Source organism: Colobus angolensis, unplaced genomic scaffold (assembly GCF_000951035.1).
Source record: "Colobus angolensis palliatus isolate OR3802 unplaced genomic scaffold, Cang.pa_1.0 Scaffold83, whole genome shotgun sequence".
NCBI lineage: Eukaryota > Metazoa > Chordata > Mammalia > Primates > Cercopithecidae > Colobus > Colobus angolensis.
Genome location: NW_012122154.1, coordinates 3,482,865 through 3,497,752, shown reverse-complemented (window position 1 = coordinate 3,497,752; position 14,888 = coordinate 3,482,865). Strand labels below are relative to the sequence as shown.

The following is a 14,888-nucleotide window of genomic DNA, read 5'->3' as shown; positions in this document are numbered from 1 at the left end:
CAGGATGGTCTCGATCTCCTGACCTCGTGATCCGCCCATCTCGGCCTCCCAAAGTGCTGGGATTACAGGCTTGAGCCACCGCGCCTGGCCGGTTGTAGCTTCTTTGAAGGTTCCTTACATCGTCCTTTATGTCCCCATTATGTTCTGTAAAGAAGTTTATTATTCTCCTGTAACACTTTCAGCCTCCTTGACTTGTTTTCTTTTGAGATAGGGTCTTGCTCTGTCACCCAGGCTAAAGCACAGTGGCACAATTATGGCCCAGTGCAGCCTCAAAGTCCTGGGATCAGGCGATCCTCCTCCCTCAGCCTCCTGAGTAGCTGGGAATACAGGTGCCTGCCACTATACCTGGCTAGTTCTTTTTTATTTTTTGAGAGATGGGGTCTCGCTGTGTTGCCCAGACTGGTCTCAAACTCCTGGCCTCAAGCATTCTTCTGCCTCAGCCTCCCAGGTAGCTGGCACTACTGGCGTGAGCCACCACACCCAACTCCTCCTTGATTTCTTTGGGAAAGACTGTCATCTTTATTTTTTTATCCCTAGCACCTAACAAAATCTTGGCACATGGTAGACACTCAATAAATATATTGAAATACATAGTGAATGCTCAATAAATTCTTGGTTACTTGATCTGACTGAGCTTTTCCATGGTAACTTCTGTCCTCTCCTAGCCCATGGACACAGAGGCTGATTTACAGTTCCGTCCCCGCACGGGAAAAGCTGCATCGGCACCCCTCCTGCCTGAAGTGGAAGCCTATCTCCAACTTCTCATGGTCATCTTCATGATGAACAGCAAGCGTTACAAAGAGGTATCCAGAATGCAGTGAGAGCGATTCATAAGCCCCAAGTGATGCAAGGGGTTTGGCAGGGAGATCGTCCCCGGTGACGAAATGGAAATAATCACTGATTCTTAAGAACTGTCACCCACACTCTTTCCCCATAGAGGTATGCGTTTGATCCCACATCCCAGGAGAACCCACTCCTGCTCTGGGCACTGTGGGACAGGGCTCACAGTGGTCATGCTGTACCGGTCTGTGGGGGATACTAGCGTAGTACATTCTTTGGGGAAAATTAGGGGCATTTGGAGACAGAAAGACCTGGGTTCCAATCCCAGCTGTACCCTAGGCAAATTAATTTCTCCCAGCTGTATGTAAAATGGGGATAATAGTTCCTGCCTTACAAGATAGTTAGCATTACATAAAATTATTTGTTTAGAAATACCTAGCACAATGATCTGCACATAGTAAGCTTTCATGATATTTTCATAAATGGTAGCTGTTACTATGGACTAATAGCTCCATTTTGCATACTGTACTTCCACCACTCCCCCAGCTAGGGCCAGCATCTTTGTTCATTATAGCCACGGTCACAGGAGCACACTGAGGAAATAAGTCCCACTCCTTAATTCCCTGGTTTGTTTCCTTTCCTTTCCACACTGTTTTTGGTTTGTGGTTGGTTGGTTGGTTGGGGGTTGTTTTTGAGACAGGGTCTTGCTTTGTTGCCCATGCTGGAATGCAGTGGTGTGATCACAGTTCACTGCAGCTTTGACCTCCCCATCTTAAGTGATCCTTCCACCTCAGCCTATTGAGTAGCTGGGATTACAGGCATGCACCACCACGCCCAGCTAAATTTTGTATTTTTTTGTAGAGACAGGATTTCACATTCTTGCCAAGCTGGTCTCCAACCCCTGCGCTCAAGTGATTTCCTGTCCTCCGCCTCCCGAAGTGCTAGGGTTGCAGGCGTGAGCCACTGCGCCTGGCCCACTGTTTTGTTTTTATTGGATGGGGTCTTGCTATGTTAACCATGCTGGTCTTGAACTCCTGGGCTCAGGTAATCCTCCCTCCTCAGCCTCTCATGTAGCTGGGATTATAGGCACGTGCCACTGTACTTGGCTGTTTGTTTTTGAGATATACTTCACCCCTTTAAAGTGTACTACAGGCCGGGTGTGGTGGCGCTCACCTGTAATCCCAGCACTTTGGGAGGCCAAGGCGGGTGGATCACGAGGTCAATCAAGACCATCCTGACCAACATGGTGAAACGCCATCTTTACTAAAAATACAAAAAATTAGACGGGCATGGTGGCACGTGCCTGCAGCCCCAGCTACTAAGAAGGCTGAGGCAGGGGAATCACTTGAACCAGAAGCCGGAGGTTGTGGTGAGCCAAGATTGCGCCACTGTACTCCAGCCTGGTGATAGAGCGAGACTCTGTCAAACAGACAAACAAATAAATAAATAAAGTGTACTACAGTTTAGTGGGTTTTAGTATATTCCCAAAGTTGTATATCCACCCCTAATTCCAGAACATTTTCATCACCCCAAAAAGAAACAGTATATGTATTAGTGGTCACTTTTCATTTTCCCCTTACCCAGCCCCTGGCAGCTATTAATCTGCCCTATCTCTATTGAGGATTTACTTACTCTGGACATTTCATGTAAATGGAATTATACACCACGTGCCCTAGGTTTCTGCCTTTTTTCACTTCACATCATGTTTTCAAGGTTGACCCATGTTGTAGAGTGTGTCAGTACTTCATTCCTTTTTAAGGCTGAGTAATATTCCCTCGTGGATATGCCACATTTTGTTTATCTCTTCATCAGCTGATGGGCACTTGGGTCGTTTCTGCTTTTTGGTTATGAATAATGCTTCTGTGAACATTTGTGTACATGCTTTTATGTGAACATAAGTTTCCAGTTCTCTTGGCTGCATATCTAGGATAGGAATTGCTGGCTCAAATGACAACTCCTTGTTTATCCTTTTGAGGAACTGCCACTTAATTATCTTTTGGCTTCCTCCCCAGGCACAGAAGATCTCTGACGACCTGATGCAGAAGATCAGTACTCAGAACCGCCGGGCCTTAGACCTTGTGGCCGCAAAGTGTTACTATTATCACGCCCGGGTCTATGAGTTCCTGGACAAGCTGGATGTGGTGCGCAGGTACAGGCAGCCAAGGATCTCACTTGGGGCCCTCGGGGTCAGAGACTTGGTCAGTCACAAGCACACAACTGTGGACCTGCAGAGGGCGATGAACCAGTAGATGTAAGCAGGAAAGAGGGGCAGTGGTTCCCATGCCTTGTGCCATGTGAGGGATGTGGGAGACAGACTGATGCTAGATGAAGTGGGTCACTGCTGGACTATAAAGAACTGTCCCCAGGTTCTTCACTCCACATCAAGGTAGGACTGAGGGTGGGTTAGAGGTGGAGGGACAGGCTAGAAAATATTTTACTTCTTTGCTCAAAACCTGCAGTGGCTTCCCATCTAAAGGAAAGGCAAAGTCCTCACACTACCTCAAGGCCTGACATAATCTGCTCCATTTTGACCTCCCAGACGTCACCTTCTCCTGTTCCTCAGCCCCAGTGGCCTGCCTTTCCTCTGGTGTGCCCCGCACACTCTTCAGAGCTTCTGCACTGGCTGCCGCTCTGTCCAGAACACTCGTCTCTCCGCCTCCTTCAAGCCTTCCCTTAACTGATCCCTTCTCAGTGAGTCCTGCCTTGGCCAAGCTATTGAAAAGGTCAACTCCTCTTTCTCACCTCCTACATTCCCCATTGCAGTTCCCCTGGCCTCACAGGCCTCCCGTCTTCTGCCACACTGCACACTGTGCTTCTTCCTCGTGACCATTGCCTCCCCCACTGGGCTGCATTCCCTAAGGGCAGGGTTTTTGTCCTTTTTGCGCAGCTAGAATAGTACTCTACACCTTAGGCACTCAATAGTTCAGTACTCAGCAAATAACCAGAAAAGCGATTTGTATAATTTTTTTAAGGAATTGAGAAAGAGTGAAGAGTCAAAGGCAGTTCAGAGAGTTGTGATTTGAAGCCTTTGATGTCTTTCTTCTTTCCTTCTTGAAGCTTCTTGCATGCTCGGCTCCGGACAGCTACGCTTCGGCATGACGCAGATGGGCAGGCCACCCTGCTGAACCTCCTGCTGCGGAATTACCTGCACTACAGCTTGTACGACCAGGCTGAGAAACTGGTGTCCAAGTCCGTGTTCCCAGAGCAGGCCAACAACAATGAGTGGGCCAGGTACCTCTACTATACAGGTGAGCAGAGGGGCCCAGCCCACAAATCAGAGGTGTCTCAGGCCTGCCTAGTGCAAATTTTCCAAGGGGTGGTGCATAAGAGGCCCATTTGGCCCTCTGGCTTGTCCGGGGGTTTGGATGACCCCACTCTGTTGACCAGCTCTCCTCTCCTCCACTCCCAGGGCGAATCAAAGCCATCCAGCTGGAGTACTCAGAGGCCCGGAGAACAATGACCAATGCCCTTCGCAAGGCCCCTCAGCACACAGCTGTCGGCTTCAAACAGACGGTGAGCCACAGACACCATCATCCCTTTGCCTCTTTTTTTTTCTTTTTTTTATTAAGATGGTGTCTCACTATCTTACCCAGGCTGGTCTTGAACTCCTGGGCTCAAGAAGTCCTCTCACCTCAGCTTCCCAAAGTGCTGGAATCACAAGTGTAAGCCACCATGCCTGGCCTCTGCCTCTTACTCATTCCCTACCACTTCAGTTCTCTTCCCTATGCTAGTGGCTAGGAAAGGCATCCTTAACCTTCCTATCCAGAAGAGCCTCAAACTTTTTTCTTTTTTTTTTTTTTTTTTTTTTTTTTTTTTTTGTGTGTGTGTGTGTGTGTGTGTGTGGAGACGGGGGTCTCACTGTTGCTCAGGTGAGAACTTCTGGGCTCAAGCAGTCCTTGTGCCTCTGCCTCCCTAAGTGCTGGGATTGCAGGTGCGAGCCGCCGTGTCTGCAAAAGGTTGCTTCACAACTATTTGTGGGTGTCACAAAGCAGACACTACCTGCACCTCTGGCAGTGGATGTTCAGAGTGTTCTCCTTGGCAGATAGGTGTAGAATATTCCTGATTCCCCAGCATGCCTGACAGCCATTCCAGGCATGGACCTAGATTGTGTTGATATAAACCCCAGGTTCTTATCTGGTCCTTCATGTTCACATTTGGAAACTGTATTGTCTCTGGCAGAGGAATCCAGAAAATCTCCATAAGGCTGAGTGGCTCAAGTAAACATAAAACTTGGCCACTTAAGAACTGTCAGTCAGCAAGTATTTAAGCATCAACCCTGGTATTAGGCACTGTATGGGATAGGAAGGGAGGATGATAAGTGGTCTTTCTTTCTTTTCTATCTTTCATTTTTTTTTTTTTTGTTTGAGACAGAGTCTCCCTCTGTCACCCAGGCTGGAGTGCAATGGTATGATCTTGTCTCACTGCAACCTCTGCCTCCCGAGTTCAAGCGATTCTCCTGCCTCAGCTTCCTGAGTAGCTGGGCAGGTGCCCGCCACCACACCCAACTAATTTTTTTTTTTTTTTTAATTCTTTTTTTTGAAATGGAGTCTTGCTCTGTCTCCCAGGCTGGAGTGCAGTGGTACCATCTCGGCTCACTGCACCCCCTGTCTTTGGGGTTCAAGGGATTCTCCTGCCTCAGCCTCCCGAGTAATTGGGATTACAGGCGCCTGCCACCACGCCCGGCTAATTTTTAAATTTTTTTTTTTTTTTTTTGAGACGAGTCTCACTCTGTCACCCAGGCTGGAGTGCAGTGGCACAATCTTGGCTCACTGTAAGCTCTGCCTCCCAGGTTCATGCCATTCTCCTGCCTCAGCCTCCCGAGTAGCTGGGACTACAGGCGCCCGCCACCACTCCTGGCTAATTTTTTGTATTTTTGGTAGAGACAGGGTTTCACCGTGTTAGCCAGGATGGTTTCAATCTCCTGACCTCGTGATCCGCCCGCCTCAGCCTCCCAAAGTGCTGGGATTACAGGTGTGAGCCACTATGCCCGGCCAACCCAGCTAATTTTTTGTATTTTTAGTAGAGATGGGGTTTCACCATGTTGGCCAGGGGTGGGATTACAGGCATGAGCCACCGCTCCAGGCCAGGTATTTCTTCTTATTAGAGTATTTCAAAGAGATAAAGAATGTTGACTCAGAAAGCTTGAGGGTATGTGTGAAGTTACAGAGCCCAGTAGCCAGGATGTAGACCTAGTCTTCCCAGATTTAAACCTCTGCTCCTACCTTCACACAACATCCACTGCCATAGTGCCTTGACAGGGAACAGGAGACCGGTACGTTGATTAAGTCGATGTAGTAGGAGATTCATTTTATTTCTGTTCAGAAGTTCAGAGAAAGTCAGATTTGTTTTTGATCAAATAATGAAAGAGAAAGGATCTTAAAGTTGGCTAAGTACAGGCTCACACCTGTAATCCTAGCACTTTGGGAGGCTGTGGCAGATTGCTTGAGACCAACCTGAGCAGCATATGGAGATACCGCCTCTGCAAAAATAAAAGACTTAGCTGGGTGTGATGGCATGCACCTGTAGTCCCAGCCACTTGGGAGGCTGAAGTGTAAGGATCACTTGGGCCCAGGAGGTCGAGGCTGCAGTGAGCCGTGATCGTGCCACTGCACTGCAGCCTGGGCAACAGAGCAAGACTCTCTCAAAAAAAAAAGAAACATTAAAATTGAACTGGTCTTTCAGAGATGGGTAGGATTTTCACAAAAAGTAAAGGCTTTTCAGACACACCGTTCGCGTCGGCAAAATGTTAGATGGCTTACAATGTGAGAGACACTAAAGTTTCTTTTGAAAATCACTAAAAATACAAGTAATTAACATATATAGAATGTGTCATGTACCATGAGAGAGGCTTTCAGGCATTTAAATTTTCTCAGTGGCAGGAAGGCGTAGAGAGAGCTGGAAGAGAGGCCTTGGGCTAGGGCACTGTTGGTGAGGGAGCGCAGGGAGAGAGAGGGCGGAAGTGAAGGCATGTTTGGGAGAAGGCCTGCAACCAGCCCTCTGCCCTCACACACCCCTGTCACCACCCAGCTTACAGAATCCGCTGGGGGTCTGATGAAGCTGTAGATTCCAATTTGGAGAGTCTGCGTTCCTAACAGGCCCTCGGTGATGCCAGCGCTGCTGGTGCACAGAGCGCTCTGAGGAGGGCGGTGCTGGCTCATCCTCTTCAGGGCTGGAGGCCGGCTAGCATTCGTTCCTGCAGCTGCCTTGTCTCCTGTAAACTTGAATGTCTCTCTCCACCCATTTTCACCCTCCTTGTCTTTACTTAATGCCAGCTTCGCTACCTGTGTTTTCCATCGCACTCCTTCCTCTCTCTTCCAGACTTGGCCCATCACCTGTTTGCTTCAGTCTCCTGGAGGAAAACCCCCACCCCTGCTGCTTCCCCTCTCAAGCGGCCATTCCTGTCTCCCCCGGCTCCCTCCCCAACAGTGCACTGGCCAGCCCCTTCCCTCCAGTGTTCTGTCTGCTCCTTCTCACCACCTGGGCCTCAGCAGAGCACTCTGAGAGCTTCTCTGTCAATAGTAAAACCCTCATTCTCTCCTTGAGTGACCTTGTTTGCTTTCCCAGCTTCAGCTCTCGCCTGCATGATGCTCTTCAGCCTGTACATTACTAACTCCATTACTCTGCTGGGTTGCCACTGCAGGCTCCCACAGACTTGGCGGCTTAAACAACCAAAATTGATTTCATCACAATTCTGGAGGCTCTAAGTCCAAGAGCAAAGTGTGACACGATTGGTTTCTTCTGAGGGCCTCTCTCATCTGCTTGTCGATGGCTGTCTCCTGGTGCTTTCACATGGTCTTCCCTCTGTGTGTGTCTGTGTCCTGCTCTTGTCTTAGAAGGACAATAGTCATGTAGGATTAGGGTCCACCCATATGACCTCGTTTTACCATAATTACCTCTTTAAAGGCCCTATGTCCAAATACAGTCCCGTTCTGAGGTACTGGGATTTAGGTCTATAACATGAACTTGAGGGGCACACAGTTTAGCCCATAACACTAACTCTGACCCCTCTCACGAGCATCAGGCCTACAGATCCAGCTCCCCCTCCCACCCCCCATATCTCTCTCTACAACATGTCCCAAAGAGACCCCTCTTGGCCCCCTTACCATTCCTTCCTCCTGCTTTCCCAATGGAGATCAGGGCCTTGCGATCATCTCTGACTCTCCCCCACCGTCCTTCCCGTCACTGGGTCGTCTGTTAAATTATCTGCACGTCTTCTGTGTTTGCCTGTTCCTTGATATTGCCAGCGCCATGGTTCGAGCCACTAACGTTTCCAGACACTTCTACCTGGTCATCTTCTTCTCCACCAGCCCAGCTTACACTCACTTGCCTTACTAAGCAGAGCTTCAGGTCTGTCCTTCGCTGGCCTGGGAAGCCTCCATTGCTCCCCACTGCTGGAGGGCATCATAACAGTCTTGTGAGGGAGACAGGCTAGGTGTTGATACTGTTATTTGGTAGCTTTAGAGATGAGGAACCAAGGACCCCGTTGCTCAGTGTTTCCTAGCTAGTGAATAGAGACTAAACACCAAGTGTTCTACATGCAGACTTCAAACTGCTCAGCCTGGCATGCAAAATGGCAATGGCACAGTCCCCAGACCGTGGTCCCAACTGCCTCTTTCCTAACAGCTCCCCAGTCACCCACACGTTTCTGCCTCTTTTTCAATCTGTACCCTTGACCCTCCTTCTTTTTCTGCTTTGTCAGACTCCTTAAGGCACTTTATAAATTACCATTTCCAGGGATTTCCCCTCACGCATGGGTTACTCCAAGGGACAAGGCAGCCTCGTGGTGCCTGTGGAGGGTGAAGGGCCGGCCTGGCTGTGGGTGTGATGACACACTCCCATTGTAACCCCTGCCTCCCCGTGAAACTTGCTGCCCCACGATTTAGCTGCTTTGTGTTCCGCGCCTGGTGAATTCCTGAGTTAGGGGGCATCATTCCCTCCACTGTAGTTCTCTTGCGTGGTGCTGAAATACTCCACTGAAACGCACCACTCAGAAATACCTCACAGTCCTGTGGAGGAAGACAGGCCCGGGTTTCCAGCCACCCTTCTATGTCTGGATACTCTGCTCATTCACGGAAGCCAGGCCCCTTCCTGCACTTCTGCCTCTACCCAGATAACGAATTCTACCCACTGATGACCTCCTCTCCAGTAACAGTCTGCCTCTCTAGTGAGCATCTCTAGCTGACGCATGTTCCATTCTCCAGGCCTGCGAGCCCTGGTCCCTCGCTGTTGCTGAACCACAGCACCCGCCCTTCTGGCCTCACTTTAGAGCACTGTCATTTCAGAGCAGACTGTGCGCAGGGTGGCCAGGTGAAACGCCGCTGAGGGCTCTGCAACCAAATGTGACCAAAGGCCACATTCCCAGCACCCAGCTCCAAAGGCAGAGCTTGGATTCCATGCCCAGCACAGGTTTTCAGGGCTTCCTCCTCTCTCTGGGCCTAAACAACGATCCCTTTCCCTGTTTCCCACTACATCTGGCAGAATTCAGGCCACATTTCCTTTTCTTCTTCCGCCCATGGGGCTCCCTGCCCACTGTGTTGCCCTGTCACTCTGTCCAGGTGCACAAGCTTCTCATCGTGGTGGAGCTGTTGCTGGGGGAGATCCCTGACCGGCTGCAGTTCCGCCAGCCCTCCCTCAAGCGCTCACTCATGCCCTATTTCCTTCTGACTCAAGGTAAGGCTGGCTCCCCCACCCCAGAGCCCGCTAGGCCCCTTCACTGGGGCCTCTTACATGCCTGTGGCCATTTGCATCATCCAGTCTACTCCTGTTCTCCCTGCAGCCGTCAGGACAGGAAACCTAGCCAAGTTCAACCAGGTCTTGGATCAGTTTGGGGAGAAGTTTCAAGCAGATGGGACCTACACCCTAATCATCCGGCTGCGGCACAACGTGATTAAGACAGGTGTGGATCAGGATCTGAGGGGCTGTTGGAGGAGCAGAAGCCAGGCCGGGGCAAACCTAGTGGGTATACTTGGGCAAGTGAAGGGTCTGTGCCCGCCCTGCCCACCCCATTGCTCCTTCCTCTCCCAGGTGTACGCATGATCAGCCTCTCCTATTCCCGAATCTCCTTGGCCGACATCGCCCAGAAGCTGCAGTTGGATAGCCCTGAAGATGCAGAGTTCATTGTTGCCAAGGTGGGGCTGGTTCAGGAACCACAGTGACCAGGTTGTCACTTTCCTGCCAATCTCAGGAGGCAGGAGTGGGAGGAGTTTGGCCAAGGAGGGCAATAGGTAAAGCAATGGCGTAGTCATTTCAGGGAGGGCCCATCATTTGCAGTGAAGCCAAGAAGTTGCCAGAGAGAGAATGGATGTACATGTGAGTGTGTGAGTGCAGGTGTGTGCACATGTTGAGTTTATGATAGTGCTTGTCAGTGTGAGAATATAAGGAGGGCAGAGGAATGGGAAGGAACAAGATTTTCTCTGGTTTAGAAGATGGGCATGCTGGTGAACTTTCCTCTTTGGGGGCCTGCAGGCCATCCGGGATGGTGTCATTGAGGCCAGCATCAACCACGAGAAGGGCTATGTCCAATCCAAGGAGATGATTGACATCTATTCCACCCGAGAGCCCCAGCTGGCCTTCCACCAGCGCATCTCCTTCTGCCTAGATATCCACAACATGTCTGTCAAGGTGAGAAGCCTGTGGCTGCAGAGTCACACCTGGCAGCAGCACGCCCCTCCCTCCACACTCATGGATTCCTCAGAGAAGACTGCCTTTATTTGTGGCCCAAGTTCCATCCAGTCTCTGTAAAATCACTGAGCTGCGGCACAGGGGGCCCAGAATGGGAAGGGGACTTGGCCGTAGTTCCATAGCCAGTTGCCTTCTCCTATTGCGTTTAAGGGATGATGTGGTCACCAGGGAGGACCAGGCAGGTATTCAGAGGGTTGGGTTCTACATTTGGTTCCAAATTTGAGTCATTTAACTTCTCAGAGCTCTGTTTCTCCATCTCTGAAGCTGATAGGGAGGTGTTACCTGTCTTGCTCGCTTCACAGGGTTGGTAAGATTAAAAGAAGTCCCTGTATTGAGGCAGTTAGCAAAGTTTAAATTGTAAAAAAGATGGCGCTGGTATCTAGCTCCACAAAAGGGTGAGCCCTCATCCTCAGTTAAGCACTGAGTTTGGTGCTGTTACTATTTGGTTGCCATGTTTTTTTCTGGTCTCCTCCCAGGAAACTAGGATATTGCTGCCTTGCTTAAAATCCGGCTAAGCCCTACTCCATGTGACATGCAAGGTCGTTTGTAACCTGGTCCCTTAGGTCTTGCCTCCCCTCCCGCTCCTGCCCCACCACCCAGCAGCCAGCCCCACTGAGTGCAGGTCAGGCCCCTCCCACATGGAATCCTCCACCGGGAAGGCCTCTCCCCATTCCCACATCCACTGTGTTCCTCCTTTTCCTCCTCCCTGCCCAATCGAGAGAGTTGGTCATTTATTCCTCTTTTTTCAGCATTTCCCACAGGGCACTATAATAATTCCTTTGATGCCTAGCCCCCCACTAGAGTAACTGGAGGGCCGCTGTCTCCTGCCCGGTGTCTAGCTCACAGAGGGATGCAGGGAGTACACGTTGCGTGACTGCCTCACCTGCTTCCTTCCCTCCCTTATCTCCTCTCATTGCTGTGCGCCAGGCCATGAGGTTTCCTCCCAAATCATACAACAAGGACTTGGAGTCTGCAGAGGTAAGCTCTCTGCTTTCTGGGTGAGACTGAAAGGTCAAACTTCCACACAGAAGGGGAGGCAGGGAAGTGTCTGGAAGGGCTGGGAGTTGCTCTGAAGCTTTGGCCTCCCTTGCCTCTCTCCCCAGGAACGGCGTGAGCGAGAACAGCAGGACTTGGAGTTTGCCAAGGAGATGGCGGAAGATGATGATGACAGCTTCCCTTGAGCTGGGGGGCTGGGGAGGGGTAGGGGAAATGGGGACAGGCTTTTTCCCCCTTGGGGGTCCCCTGCCCAGAGCACTGTCCCCGTTTTCCCACACACAGCTCATAGGCTGCACTCGTGCAGGGGGTGGGGGTGCTGGGAGCCAGCCACCCTGACCTCCCCCAGGGCTCCTCCCCAGCCGGTGACTTACCGTACAGCGGGCAGGAGGGTGGGCAGGTGACCTCCCCGGGCAGGGTCCTGGCCAGTGGTGTGGGAGCAGGAGGGGAAGGATAGTTCTGTGTACTCCTCTTGGGAGTAGGGGACTAGAACTGGGATGTCTTGGCTTGTATGTTTTTTGAAGCTTCGATTATGATTTTTAAACAATAAAAAGTTATCCAAAGCGCTTTGTGCATCAGTTGCTATACTTCACTGCAATATTGGCAGGCTCGGATTTTGGGTTTTTTGGCCTTAGAGTACTAGCCCCAGGTGTGTAATCTGAGGGCCTGATGGGTCTGCAGATGGGGAGGTGCCCAAGGGAGGATGAAGGGACCCTGAGCTGGGGTCGGGGGCCTAGGTTTACTCGGTTTCGTACCTGTGTGGCTTTGGTAAGGTCTTGTTAGGGAAGGTGTACCATGTGTCCATCACCAGCTGCAGACCTTCACATCCCAATATAGGCACCGGGTGGTGCTTCATGGATATGGTTTTTACAAATTGAAGGTGTGGCCGGGCATGAAGTTTACAAATTACAAAATGAAGGTGTGGCCCAAAACTTTGGGAGGCTGAGGTGGGCAGATCACTTGAGGTCAGGAGTTTTGAGACCAGCCTGGCCAACATGGCAAAACCCCATCTCTACTAAAAATAAATTAGCTGGGCGTGGTGGTGGGCGCCTGTAATCCCAGCTACTTGGGAGGCTGAAGCAGGAGAATTGCTTGAACCCAGGAGACAGAGCTTGCAGTGAGCCGAGATCTTGCCACTGCACTGTAGCCTGGGCGACAGAGTGAGACCGTGTCTCGGAAAAAGAAAAGGACAAATTGAAGGTTTGTGGCAACCCTGCATCAAGCAAATCTGTGGGTGCCATTTTCCCAACAGCATATGCTCACTTAACACCTCTGGGTCACGTTTTGGTAAATCCTCTCAATATCTCAAACTTTGTCATGAGTGTATCTGTTCTGGTGATGTGGGATCAGTGATCTTTGATGTTACTATTGTCATTGTTGGGGCACCACAAATTGCACCCATATAAGATGGTGAACTTAGCCGGGCACGGTGGCTCACGTCTGTAATCCCAGCACTTTGGGAGGCCAAGGCTGGTGGATCCCTTGATCTCAGAAGTTGGATATCAGCCTGGGCAACACAATGAAACACCACTGCTACAAAAAAATACAAAAATTAGCTGGGCATGGTGGCATGCGCCTGTACTCCCAGCTACTCGGGAGCCTGAAGTGGGAGGAGCCTTGAGCCTGGGAGGTGCAGGCAGAGGCTGCAGTGACCTGAGATCCTGCCACTGCACTCCCACCTGGGCGACAGTGCAACCCTGTCTTGAAACGAGAAAACAGGAAAAGGGAGAATCACATATCTCTCACTTTAAATCAAAAGGTCAAAATAATTATGCTTAGTGAGGAAGGCATGTTGAAAGCTGAGAGAGGCCAAAAGCCAGGTCTCCTGCACCAAACAGGTAGCCAAGTTGTGAAGGAGGAGTTCTTTAAGGAAATGAAAAGTGCTGCTCCAGGTTGGGAGCGGTGGCTCACACCTATAATCCCAGCACTTTGGGAGGCTGAGGCCGACAGATCACAAGGTCGGGAGTCCGAGACCAGCCTGGCCAACGTGGTGAAACCCCGTCTCTACTACAAATACAAAAATTAGCCAGGCATAGCAATGGGCACCTGTAATCCCAGCTACTCGGGAGTCTGAGACAGGAGAATCCTTGAAACCAGAAGGCAGAGGTTGTGGTGAGCTGAGATCGTGCCATTGCACTTCAGCCTGGGCAACAAGAGCAAAACTCTGTCTCCAAAAAAATTTTTTTTTGAAAGAGTTCAAGACCAGCCTGGCCAACATGGTAAAACCCCACCTCTGCTAAAAATGCAAAAAATTAGCTGGACGTGGTGGTGCACACCTGTAATCCCAGCTACTTAGGAGGCTGAGACAGGAGAATTGCTCAAAGTGGGGAGGCGGAAGTTGCAATGAGTCAAGATTGCACCACTACACTCCAACCTGGGCGACAGAGTGAAATTCTGTCTCAAAAAAATAAAAAATAAAGGCCGGGTGCAGTGGCTCACACCTGTAATCCCAGCACTTTGGGAGGCCGAGGCGGGTGGATCACCTGAGGTCAGGAGTTCAAGACCAGCCTGACCAACATGGAGAAACCCCGTCTCTACTAAAAATACAAAATTAGCCAGGCATGGTGGCGCATGCCTGTAATCCCAGCTACTCGGGAGGCTGAGGCAGAATCACTTGAACCCGGGAGGCAGAGGTTGCGGTGAGCCGAGATCGCACCATTGCACTCCAGCCTGGGCAAAAAGAGCGAAACTCCGTCTCAAATAAATAAATAAAAATAGTAAATAAAATTAAAAGTGCTGCTCTGGTGGACATATGAATGATATGAAAGCAGAACAGCATTATTGCTGATATGGAGAAAGTTTGAGTCTGGAAAGAAGATCAAACCAGCCACAACTTTCCTTTAAGCCAAAGCCTAGTGTGGAGCAAGGCCCTCACTCTCTTCAATCCTTTGAAGGTAGAGAGAGGTGAGAAAGTTGCAGAAGAAAACTCGAAGCTAACAGAGGTTGGTTTGTGAGGTTGAAAGAAAGAAGCTGTCTCTGTGACATAAAAGTGCAAGGTGAAGCAGCAAGTGCTGATGGAGAAGCTGCAGTAAGTTATCCATCAGATCTAGCTCAGATCACTGACGAAGGTGGCTGCACTCAACAACAGACTTCCAATGTAGACAAACAGCCTTCTGTTGGAGTAAGATGCCACCTAGGACTTTCATAGCTGGAGAAGAGAAGTCAATGCCTGGCTTCAAAGCTTTGAAGAGCAGGCTGACTCTCTTGTTAGGGCTAATGCAGCTGGTGACTTTAAGTTGAAGCCAATGCTCATTTACCATTCTGAAAATCCCAGGGCTCTTAAGAATGATATTAAATCTACTCTGCCTGTGCTCTATGGAAGGAACAACAAAGCCTGTATGACAGCCCATCTGTTCCCAGCATGGTTTACTGAACATTTTAAGCCACTGTTGAGACCGATTGCTCAGAGAAAAAAAACGTCTTTTTTTTTTTTT

The 14,888-nt window shown here is 50.1% G+C and overlaps 1 protein-coding gene across 1 annotated transcript in view; it reads left to right on the top strand.

Moving 5' to 3' along the window:
- Positions 1-12,018, top strand: part of PSMD3 (proteasome (prosome, macropain) 26S subunit, non-ATPase, 3) — a 17,378-nt gene extending 5,360 nt beyond the window's left edge. The window contains exons 3-12 of the mRNA XM_011929863.1: positions 666-803; positions 2,793-2,929; positions 3,838-4,028; positions 4,190-4,293; positions 9,336-9,450; positions 9,557-9,676; positions 9,805-9,908; positions 10,246-10,401; positions 11,389-11,439; positions 11,565-12,018. Coding sequence (XP_011785253.1) covers positions 666-803; positions 2,793-2,929; positions 3,838-4,028; positions 4,190-4,293; positions 9,336-9,450; positions 9,557-9,676; positions 9,805-9,908; positions 10,246-10,401; positions 11,389-11,439; positions 11,565-11,642 — 1,194 coding nt within the window. The 3' untranslated portion in view covers positions 11,643-12,018. The remainder of the gene's footprint in view (positions 1-665; positions 804-2,792; positions 2,930-3,837; positions 4,029-4,189; positions 4,294-9,335; positions 9,451-9,556; positions 9,677-9,804; positions 9,909-10,245; positions 10,402-11,388; positions 11,440-11,564) is intronic.
- The last annotated feature ends 2,870 nt before the right edge of the window (positions 12,019-14,888 follow it).